This window comes from Ambystoma mexicanum, chromosome 10, assembly GCF_040938575.1.
Source record: "Ambystoma mexicanum isolate Mex_15411 chromosome 10, UKY_AmexF1_1, whole genome shotgun sequence".
Taxonomy (NCBI): Eukaryota; Metazoa; Chordata; class Amphibia; order Caudata; family Ambystomatidae; genus Ambystoma; species Ambystoma mexicanum.
The window spans coordinates 726766593-726778929 of record NC_090932.1 but is presented as its reverse complement, the minus strand read 5'-3'; the positions used below and the strand labels follow the sequence as shown (position 1 = coordinate 726778929).

Sequence of the window (12337 nt, the reverse complement as noted above, 5' to 3'; positions counted from 1 at the left end):
CCTCTGGCCTGGGAAGCAGAGCCTCCTCTTCTCCCTCTCCTCCAACATCTGAGATAAAGTTGGGATCTTGTGCGCACAATAGACCCCACTCGGCCAACGTTGGGGGTCCACAATCTTCTATCTCCAGCTCTACTGCCCACCCAACCTGCAGCCCCAAGCTCTGGAACCTCTGTTACCACTCACTGGAGGTAAGCGGACCCATCAGGCAGCAACGCTAGCCACCTGGTGCCCCGGCTCAGTGGTAGTGCTCTTGGTCCCGGGTACAGAAGGTCTGTACCCCATAATTGGTCACCCTGCTTCGGCCCTTCCCATCCCCTTTTAGGGTGAGGCTCTAACCCACAGCATCCTCAGAAGCGGCACACTCCAGCTACCCACTTCCTGAGGCCCCCCCGGGCCCACTACTCCACTCACGCTCCTTCCACCAACTAGATTCCAGTGGGGACCTAATAGTCTTCTCGCCTCCCTGCGGCGGAGTATCTTACCTCCTCCCCCCACCAGACAGAGGGGACTTTTCCTTCACCCAAATCCCTCAGAACTGTCAAACCTGACCCTCCACACTGGGGTGCCCCACATCGGCTGACCTCGGAACAGCACTCCCGAGCCATAACCGGCGCCTTGGTGGCTGGACGCAAAGTCAGCCTCTCCAATATCTCCTCCACCCCACGACACGGCACTATGTCCAAGCAAACAAAAACATCCAAAAAACGCAGACATTGCCACCATGCTTACCGCTCCAGACAAGGGGAAAAAACCAGACCTTGCCAAGCCCATCCCACAGCCTTCCCAGGAGGGGGGATGCCCCGGCCACCAGGGGCGACCTACTGGCTTTTATGGCAGACATTAAAGCTGAATTTCGGTCCTGCATGTCGGAACTTACCACCAAATTGGAGCAAACTGACCACAGGGTAACTGAGGTGGAGCAAAGGCAAGGTGAGGTCGAGGTCCGCTCCCCGGACCAGGCAACCACACTGGGGGACATCCAACAGGCAGTAAAAGTGCTCCAAAACAAATGTGAAATCCTCGAATTCAAGCAGGAGGACTTGGAGAACAGAGCCCGCCGCAACAATCTTCGGATCCGGGGAGTCCCATCCTCAGTCCCAGACAAAAATCTGCCAGAATATAAAGGAGACTTCTTCCAGGCCCTCCTCCCGCAACTGGACAAATCCCAATTACTTCTGGATTGGACCCACAGACTGCGCCCGTGCCGGGGAGTGGACTCAGACCTCCCTCCAGATGTCATCACTAGAGTCCACTACTTCTCCATGAAAGAAGCTATCTCCGCTATCAGCCGCTCTCGTGATGATCTCTCCTTCCAGGGCTTGCCCATACAGATCTATCAGGACCTTTCGCTTCTGACTCTTCAAAGAAGAAGGGCGCTCCAACCTCTGGCCCTCTTCCTTCAGGAACGACAGGTCCGGTACAGATGGCTTTTCCCTACGGCACTCCAATTTTCATGTAATGGCTCTCTCCGGAGAGTCAATCACCTGGATGATGCCGCCAAAATCATGCACCCGTCCTCCCCCAAAGGGGCCGCCTCGCCGAGCCCGGAGGCAACAGGGAGCCCTGAGTCGGCCCCTGCCCCGCAACCTAGGCGGTCCTCATGGTCGAAAGCATCCCGAAATAACAGGAGGAGGTAATCAGGCCTTGAATTATGCTAAAAGACCCGTTACTACACTACCTGCCTAGGCGCCCGACCCCCCCTTTGCTAACCCAAAGCATCAGCTCCGGCCCTGCACAAATTTACGGTCACCCATTATGGCAGGCTTCGCCCACGGTTTATGCCCATTCCAAGGTTTGTTCCATCTTAAAGTCCTTGGAAACACGTTATTCCTAATGTCTCAATTGGCCCTGTTGGCCAGGGGTTGGGCTGCACTCACAAAGTTGCCCACCCCGCCAGTTAAAAAGTTGGCCTCCCGTTGGGGGCCGATGTTAAAGCCCCAAGAGCAGGACAGTACGCCTCCAAATCACCCCTATGATGGCAACTAATGGGCGATCTACGACTCCCCTGCCTTGGAGCAGGGGGTAACTGAGGCCCTGACCCAGGAGCATCAGACGCTGAAATGCCTTTCATTGAACGTTAACGGGCTTAACGCCCCCCCCCCCCAAACGCAAGTCAATTTTACAGAAACTACAGGACGAGGAAGCCGGGGTGGCATTGCTCCAAGAAACTCACCTCCTTCCGGCGGACTTTGGTCGCCTTCGATCCCGTATCTACTCACGCCAGTTCTTTGCCTCGGGAGACTCTAAGAAGGGGGGACGGCAATCCTGTTTAGGAAAGACCTAAATCCCCAGATATTGGACTCTATAACCTGCCCAGAGGGCCGCTTCGTGGCTGTCAAATGCCTTCTGCTTGGGGACCTTTATACCATTGTATCAGTATACGCCCCCAATTCGGGGCAGGCAACCTTTTACGACTCGCTGGGTTCCTCCCTCTCGGCTTCGTGGAAGGCCAAACAATAATAGGAGGAGACTTCAATGGAGTACCAGACCCCACCAATGACAAATCCCACCCCCCTACCCCTGCGCCTTTTCAGGACCCTGAATGTAGTGGACTCATGGTGGGTTCTCCACCCCCTCTCCCCCGAGAAAGATTATTCCTTTTTCTCCCATGTTCATCGAACCTTCTCTAGAATTGACCTCCTCCTATCTTTGCCCCAAACCCTCGCTTTCACCAACGAGGTATCCATCGGCCCAAGGATCCTATCAGATCATGCTCCTATAATAATGGAACTTTGCATCAGGACCCCAAAGCTAACACCCCACGTAGATGGTCGCTCTATGACCCGATCCTCAATGACATGCTAACTAGGGACAAAATCGCAACCACCATTAGGAACTTCTTCGAGGAGAACCCGGTCCCATACACCTTCCCTGCTAACAACTGGGATGCCATGAAAGCAGTGGTTAGGGGAACCCTGATGGCCCAAGGGGTGGCATTCCACCGGGACCGTAGGCGAATTCGGCAAGCCCTGGAAGAAGAACTGCAAACAGCAGAAGAAGCCCAAAAGAAGAAAGGGTGGTCCCCAGATCTCAACGAGCCCTCCGCTCAGCCAGAAAGAAGCTGGAGGCCCACTACACGGAGCATACTGCACAATTACTGGCCAAGATCAGACAATTTTATTATGCCAAGCACAACAAGGCTAACAAGCTACTGGTCGCCAAGCTGGCCAAAACGAGACGCACCAATACCATCGCAGGGCTCCGAGACCCACAAGGGGTGATTCACTATTCTGAGACAATGAAACAACAACTAGCAGTGGACCACCTAACCCATTTCATGACGGCACCCCCACGAGACCGATCCAAACAAAAGGAATACCTGCGGAGGGCCGCCGTGCCACGCCTCCCCGATTCCGCGTGAGAGAAGCTGGGGACTCCAATAACAGACGAAGAGATCAATGAGGCTATCAAAGCCCTTAAATTGCGGGCTCCGGGCCCAGACGGGTTCTCCTCGAGATTCTATAAAATATTCAAACCCCAACTGATCCCCCACATGGTGACACTTTTCAACTCATTCAAGGGGACGGGCTCAGTGACCCCCTCAATGCAAGAGTCCACAACTGTCCTCCTTCCTAAGCCAGGGAAGGACCCGAGAGACCCAGCCTCGTACAGACCTATCTCCCTACTGAACATAGACGCCAACCTCTACTCTAAGATCCTGGCTAACCGGCTGTCACACATACTTCCAGACATAATCCACCCCGACCAGACGGGCTTCATCTTGCATAGAACCGCGAGAGACAATATCCGGAGAACCCTGAACCCGATAGACATCACCCACCGAAACTCCCAAGGCCTTGCCCTGATGACCTTAGACGCCACCAAAGATTTCGACAGGGTAGACTGGTCATTCATGGAGTGCACCCTGGAAGCTTTTGGTTTTGGCCCAGCGTTCCGGTCCATGGTTCTGGCCAACTACAAAGCGCCTAAAACTATCCTGAGGATCAATGGCGCCCTTTCAACTCTGATCCCCATGTCCTGCGGGACAAGAAAGGGCTGTCCGCTGTCTCCCCTTCTCTTCGCCCTCACAATGAAACCCTTTGCCCAGAGGATCAGTCAGAACAAACTCATCAAGGGCCCGCAGGTGGCCCATCTTAACACAAAATTGCACTATATGCTGACGACGTACTGCTGACACTCTGAGGCTAGCACTTCAGCGAGGCAAGCCTTGGCAGAAATAAAGAATTTCGGGGAGGTCACCGTCTTCACTGTCAACTGCTCCAAATCAGTGGCCTTTGGCGTCGGCCTCCGGCGAGAGGAACGGGAAACACTAACTTGTGCCCAATCAGGTGGTGGGAACGGTCCATCCCCTATCTGGGAGTTCACATCTCGGCAAACCCGAAAAGACACCTATCTGGCAAACTTTCCCAGACTATTTCGAGAACTAGAGGGGGACCTGAAATGCTGGACCACGCAAGAAATCTCACTAATGGGATGGATCACGGCCACCAAAATTAACTTGCTCCCGAGATTCCTCTACACCTGCTCCTCCCTTGCAGTGGCCATCCCGACACCAGCCCTTCAGGATCTACAAAGGAAAATGTAAAAGTTTATATGGAGTGGCAAGAAGGCCAGGATCCCCCACAAGACCCTGGTTGGTAATGCCAGGCTCGGGGAACTGGGGGTCCCCGATCTCCAGGCATATAGGGCAGCAGCGCAGTTAGCACACATTCACGCCTGGCAGATAAGCACAGCCCGCCCCAGATTGGTGGAATTGGAACAAGCTCAACTTCCGCTCCCCCTGCGATTCCTCCCACATTTCCAGCCTCCTCACAGAGAGCGCTGGAGGAACATTTTGCGGACGACCAAACACACTCTAAGCTCCTGGAACTGGGCCCTGAAACGGAAGGGAATCCCGAGAGGCCAAAGTCCTCTCTCACCAATCTTTTATAACCCGAACTTCTCGCTGGGGGCTCATCCCCGTAACTTCCGAAATTGGATAGATGGGGGCCTCGAAACCCTGAAACAGCTATACTTTGGGAACAAACCCTGCACCTTCGGACAATGCAAAGAGGTGTTTCAACTCCAGGAGGGAGATATATTCACCTACTGCCAGGTAGGCCACTGGTGCTCCCACCCCGAGACCCTCCAGGCGGCCACTCGCCTTCTGACGTCCCTTGAGATAACACTTAAGGACCTACCAGCCAGAGGCAGAACCTCGACCCTATACAGACGCTTCCTGGGGGACTTCCTAGTGGCAAAGACTCGATGCATGGCCCAGTGGGAGACGGACTTCGGTCACTCACTTGACGATCAAACTTGGGTGGACATCTGGACACGCACCCATACCTCATCCTCCTGTGTCACCAACAAGGAATGAGCATACAAGCTCATGCTGCAATGGTACTACACCCCGCTCAGATTACACCATATGAACCCAAGAGTGGACCCCTCCTGCTGGAGGGGCTGCGCCCACCTTGGCTCCTTCTTTCACATGTGGTGGACCTGCCCCAAGATTCAGCAATTTTGGGTTAGGTGCCTGTCGACCATCGAACAGATTACCGGGACCGCCCTCCCACTGGATCCTGAAACCATCCTACTGGGGGTCCCGACCCCTGGGATCTACCCCCGCTCCATAGCAAAACTACTAACGCAATGCCTCTTAGCAGGCAAAACTGTGCTGGCCCTTTTCTGGAAGTCCCCGGACGGTCCCTGCATGGCTCATTGGTGAGGTAAAGTTTGGGACATCCTGTTCGCAGAAAAGGTCACTGCGGCGAGAGCAGGGGTCCTGCACCGCTTTCAGAACATCTGGGCCCCAGTACTGGACTATGACCAGCGATTCCCCGCCTTGACATTCAAACCGATCAACACCCGATGGGCTCTGAGAGGTCAGGAGGCCACTTAAGAGGTGGGAGCGGCGGTCTGCAATGTGGCTTGGGAGAACTGGAGGAGGGGGAATGGGGTTTGAGGTTGGGAAAGTGGAAAGGGGAGGAAAGAGTACGGACTTGAAGGAACTATTAATGACATGCAAAGTTGCCATGCAATGTTACCTGTAACCTGTCCTGCCTTGCTTTAAAATAAATTGTTTTAAAAAAAAGTACCACTTCCTTCTCCCATTAGCACTCGACTCCTCCCACAACTAACATTACCTGCTACTAGCACCGCTGCCAACTACTACTACTACTTTCTACTACCGCTATCTTGTACTCTATCACTAGTCCACACCCTCCTTACTCTTGCACGCAAACACTCCACAGGCCCCACCCCTCTCCAATAGCCCATGCACTCCTTTCTCTCGGATCCTCGGGCGTCTTGAACATCCTCCTCCACCTCCTGTCCTTACCCAACTAACCCACACTATATCATTCACACACCCTTACTAAAGTACCCCACCCCTCTCCCAGGTTTGGATACTTATCCTATCCAATACCTTACCTTCGTTGAGGGGGAGTGACAGGGGAAGGACTTGAGTAGGGCTTAAAAGAGCTTGTAAGCCCTGCATCTTTTACAATATGGACCATGTACTGGTACCCCATGGAGGTCTGTTACCCAAGGCGATTCTGTAGGCTCTTTAATAATTTCAAATATCCCTGGTGGGTTAGTGGAGGGTTTAATGAAGCCATTATAAAGTATGTTATTTGCTATATTTAATCCCTGGTGGTGCAGGGTTTACCTAGTTGCACAGGCTCCAACTGATGTTGCCAGCTGGAGCCGCGTCTTCCTTCTTCTGCGGCGAGGGGTGTTGTCGTAGTTGCCGCAGCCCATGGTGTTGGGTAGACAGGTAGGATCCTCTGGAAGTCGGTGTTGTTGTGGTTGCTACATCCCGTGGCGCTGCTCCCCTCTTCTAGGCATCGGCCCCAGCTGTGTCCTCCATGACAGCCCATGCTGCGCCGCTGCCGCTTTAGTGTTTCTTCAGGGCCCAGACAATGCCACACAAGCAGGTAAGAATGGGCAGCGAGGGGACCTGGGCACAGACGTTCCAGTGCACACCGTGCTGTTTGGGGTCAGCTCACAACCTCCCCTGACAGAGCCTGGTTACAGGCCCTGTCCCACTGTCCTGTTGAATAAATCCCTTTATTCCATAGTACCTATGAATTGTCCTTACCATTTATGTGATATTCAAATGATATACTCTCTTTTGATAATTGTTTTCTGCTCAACAGCTCTTTGTTTTCACTGATGGAGAAGTTGGTAACACTAAATCAGTAATTGCAGAAGTCAGTGGCAATAGCAGTAATCACAGGTAAAAACAATTAACTGTATTTCCACTATCCCAGCATTGCATTGTCCCTCCTGTGTCCCATGTTGCAGGGCACAGTTTTATCCTTTGTTCATTCTTGCTTTGTCTTCACTTCTCTTTATGCTCTTGTCTGTCTGAAATCCCTGCACGCACTGGTTCCTCGTATGTCCCAGCATTCACAACATCCTTTTAAATCACAGTCTGCACATCATGCACCCTTATCTTGTCCACCACCAATTCCTAATGTTTTTGTCTTTCTATTTAACTTTGTACTTTTTCAATGTTCTTTATTTATTTACATGACTCAATGTTTAGCCCCATACGTTGCAAATCAGAATCCCTTGTGCATATGGTGTATGTCTTTTTAGGTGGCTGGACATTTCCACCTTTTAGTGGAGGGGGACACTATGTATCAACTCCCTCCCCAGACCATCTGTAAAGGAAAAGGCTGTTAGGCAAACTGCAAAGTAAGCAAACAGCAGATGGCTACAAGACTGATTCATAGCGTAGGATGTTGGCTAATATGTAACATAAACCCAGAGTTAATACCCATAAATAAGAACAGCACACCCTGAAAGTCTTTTGCAGAACTCCCAATGCTGGAGTTCTCCTTTTTACTTAACCGAAACCTTATATGAATGTGGATGTTATATCAGTACAGTAATTGACTTTTCCCACCATCGAGCTTGTGCTCTGATGACAGCCTAACGTTCTTGACAATGGCATTATTTTACTAACAGTCATGGTGCCCACCCTGGTTACGTTTGTTCAGTCAGCTGAATTCCAAAGTCGGGGCTTGGAGAGAGTGCCCAGGACTGGATTTACTGAACCCAGCTCCTCCTTAGTCACTCTGACACCCTAAACAGTTCCTCCAACAAACACACCCACAATGAAAATTGTAGCAATTACCCCTTATAAGGCTTATATGTCCTTGCAACATGTGTTAGATTTCTGAACTCCAGTAAATACCAGTTCTTCTACTTAGAAAATGTATTCGCTGAAGATGTACATTGCATTGTTATTAAATCTGGTAAAGCTAGTGATCTGCCCACTTTATTTGCATCATATGATCACAATATCTTAGGGTACATCAGCACAGTTTGGCATTATTCCCTCCCACCCACTTCTCTTAATGGTACGTAAGGAAAGCACTATAGACTGTGCAGAGTCTGCAAGGAAACCCCAAATGACCCTTCAATTACACCAACTGAATCTACTCTGTGGGCAGCTTCAGTCACCCATGGTTTTGTTATTCAATCAAAATACATTAAATAATTTGCGGGGCCCATACGAACTACAGCTGTCTGCCGGCTCAATGTATATCATTGGAGGGGCAACTTCCTTCTGCCATGGTCAAGGCGGTTCTATGTGCCGCGCTCTAGTTGATTCCATCCATGGGCCAGCAAACAAACCCTCTGAGGTGAAGCACCGTGCGGTAGCCCACTCAGGCCATCTCCTGTGTTCTCTTTTTTCATCCTCTCACGGTCCTTCCTTAATAACGGTTTAGATGGATGTCTAGAATCTGTCCTGATTGGCAGATTTTAGGAAGCCACCCTAGTTACAGTGAACAGGGTAACTCTGAGAAGTCAGCCAAAACCAATATAGGTAACAGAGGAGAGCAGTCAAAGCTATTCTCAGGAGAGTGTGAGGGGGGTCAGAGGTCCCCAGCAAGTCCACACAGTGAAGCACAGAATAATTCAATTTAGACAAGTAAGAAGAAAATACTATATTGATTCTAGACCCAAAGCACGCACTCGGAAACGAAACAAGCAGGTGATAATATTATGCAACACTCGATCATAAATCGATTTCTGATGCATGTGAATCTGCTTAGAATCACATGCTGTGCATATAGTCTGACATCTAGTGGTAATCGTGGAGTATTGCATTTTGTTTTTGAAGTTTGAAAAGGGATGTTGACCTGGGCGTGTCTGTAACACTGTCCCTACTGTGACGTGTAGTGTACCCATGATCCCTCACGCGTCAAGGTCCCCACATTTTTTTTTTCCACCATACTGGTCGGTCACGAAATCCGGAACTCGTAGCATGCTACGGATATATTGCTATTATAATATTACAAACTACTTCTAGTTTTCAACGTACTTTTACTGGTCGGCCACCTAATGCAGAATTCGTAGCATGCTATGGATATATTGCTATTATAATATTACAAACGACTTCTCGTTTTCATCGTACGTTTGACGCCCCTTCGACTGTTTACCTCTACCATCTGAAGACTTCCTCTGCACGCTCAATGACTGTCTGCGGCCTTCACCATCGGGCTTCGGCCTTTGACTGTAGGGAGAGTGGGGAACTTCTTCTTGACATTCTTCTTTATTAGAGAATGCCTTTTCTTGTCCTTCCCTATACTTTCCCTTGTCTGGCTGCTCTTTTTTTTAAAAAATATTTGATGATGGAGAGAACTGTTTAAAGTTTGCCTTTCCTGTAACAGGAAGTTCCCTTGTTGGGACACTCATAAAGAGTGTACCAACTGTTTGGCTTGTGACCACAACAAATAGCTTTGCAAGGCCTGTCAACTCTTTAAGCCTAACTCCAGTGCAGTAAGTGGTGGGCAGCCTTTGCCATGCAGCCCGAATCCAATTCCCCCTCCGGCGCTCACGCGTTGGACGAGGAACAATCCAGCAGCCAGGGATCCAGCTCAGAAGACAAATACATTGTAGTGGAGTCTTCAGGCTCACGCTTGCCAATCCCCAGCCCGACTAAGCGTGCCGAACGCACTGCTACCTAGGTCCCACCCACTGGCGACAGGTGCACACACACTCACACCAAGACTAAACACATAACCCATGGGCGATCCTCGATGGTTCCGTCGAAGAAGCCGACTGCACCTACAGGTATGTCAAAATCCACAGCAAAATCTGGAGAACATACCGGTTCTCAACCCACTGCGCTCCCGCCTCCGCATGCAGCGTTGTTCGAAGTCTACGGCTTCTCATAGTGCTTCTCCTAAATCTTCACTGGCGTTTCAGACACGTCAAAATGCTTGTCGATAATTAAAACGCACCGGAAATTGGGCAGAGCAAATATCTGAAACACCTAAGAAAACTGACTCCCATAGTACTGGGACCCCGGTTTCCCCTCCTGCTTTATCTCAAGGATATGTACAAACCTTTTCCTCTTTGTCTCAGTCTTTACACTCCCTGAAACTCAGAATACAGAGACTTGGACAAGGGGAATATTTGAAGAGACCATGGAGAAAGTGTCTGAGTTTATTTATTTCTCTGTTTCTCTAAACGCTCTCTTCCCTTAGATGAAGATCCCAGGCCATTTAAGTCATCTAGACTTCAGCCCCTTGTTTTTCAAACTACTCCTCCTATACCTAAACACACTTGATAGATCAGGGGTTATTTTTCCCGATGATCAAGATGATCAGGATGAGGATTTATATTCCCAGACCAGGGAGACCAGGGAGACAACACCCAGGATCCTACTACGCAGGACTCAGACACATGGCTTGATGACACTGGTAGCCAGGGGCCTTGTCCTACAACCGCCACTCATGAGGCAGAGCCAGACAATATTTTTGCAGATGCTACACCTCTTGTGCAGCCTCGAGACACATCCCCTATTGATGATCAGCTGCTGTTCAGTAGTATTCTTAAAAAAGCACCAGAACATTTTAAGATACTCACTCAGGAGGCGGTGCCTGACCCTGACTTTGTTGAGGATATCCTTAAAGAGAAGAAGCCAGTGAGTTACTCTATTCCTTTACTTGACTCTTTAAAGAAGCAGATTGCCCCCTCTCTGCTCACGTCTTCCCTGACAGGAGCATTCAATCTGCGGGTTTGAATTTATTTTTAGACCTGCTTCCTCGGATCCCCTATACATTCGGGGACACTTCTTCCTGATTATCTGGTTGTTACTACAACCAGGAAGCGTGCAGGAGTTTCATTGTCTTCAGCTGAACCTCCTCCCAGCAAGGAATGTGGTCATTACGACCTTGGAGATAACCATGCCGCAATTTGCGGCATGGCTACCTCCATTCCTGGTACCGGGTCCGGGTTCCCTGAATGGGGAAGTACTGGGCCATTCCAACCTTGGAGGGCCCGGTATTTCCCCATTCAGGGAACCCGGACCCTGTCCATCCCCATTCCCATTTGAGCCCCCATAGGGCTCAATGGGAATGGGGAGGGTGCTAACAATGGGCCCGTTAATAACGGGCCCATTGTTAGCACCCTGGTCTTCTAGCGGGACCTGCTAAGGGCGCCTGGTTTTACCAGGTGCCCTTAGCGGATCCCGCAAGCAGACTCGTAATAGGACATTAAGTGGTTGACGGCTCCGGCACCTTTACCAGCGCCGTTAACCCCTTACCGCCAACCTCGGAATGAGGCCCACTGTATGTCTTAAGCAAAAGGATCACAAGTTCAGCAGCCTATACCACCCATATTGCAAACAACACTACTTTGCTTGCCAGTTTTAGTGTCGTTCAAAGGGGTCTTGTACAAGAAGGCTTGGAAAGTGTTCCTGAGCCAGCCAAGTCAAAACTGCTCACTATTGTTCAGGAGGGCTGGCAGGTCACCCAAAATATTTTAACTTTAGACTCTACCGAAACTGCTATGCCAAGTTTTAGCTGAAGGAACTGTAATCAAGAGCCACGTATGGTTACGGAACTCATGGTTAAAACCAGAGACACAGGCTTGCCTTATTCACAAACCAATAGAGGAGTCTGCTTTATTTGGGAAGGCAGTCAATGAAGCTTTCTCAACAGCAAAAAAAGAGCACAACACTCTAAAGTTATTAAATCAAATATCCAACAAACCATACCTGCAGTGTGGGTTCTTCAACACCCACGGGCCCTTTCATGGGCAGTCCTTTTCCAAACCTACACAGGCCTCTTACACCACAGGAGGTTCACCCTGGTACTCCACTCAAGGGTCGACCAGCACCATCAAACCATTTAACAACAAGGTTTTTGTCATGGCAAAGGAACGGGTAGGAGTGCACCCATCAGAGGCTCAACTACCCCAGCCAACAAACGACTCTCTGGTCCGGGTCCACTCCCATACATCTCCAGGAGGTCGGATAACATACTTCACCCACGTATGGAAGGGGATTACTTCAGACAGTTGGGTTCTCAAGACAGCGGCCAAGGGATACTGCATCGAGTTCCTCCAGACATCTCGGTATCCCCCACCA

The 12337-nt window shown here is 50.3% G+C and overlaps 1 protein-coding gene across 38 annotated transcripts in view; it reads left to right on the top strand.

Annotated features, from left to right (window-relative positions):
* The window catches only part of LOC138491680 (von Willebrand factor A domain-containing protein 5A-like), a 925839-nt gene that overhangs the window by 319547 nt on the left and 593955 nt on the right, over positions 1–12337 (top strand). For all 38 annotated transcript variants that reach the window (XM_069618327.1, XM_069618326.1, XM_069618336.1 and 35 more), the window contains one exon: positions 7104–7183. In XM_069618327.1, coding sequence (XP_069474428.1) covers positions 7104–7183 — 80 coding nt within the window. The remainder of the gene's footprint in view (positions 1–7103; positions 7184–12337) is intronic.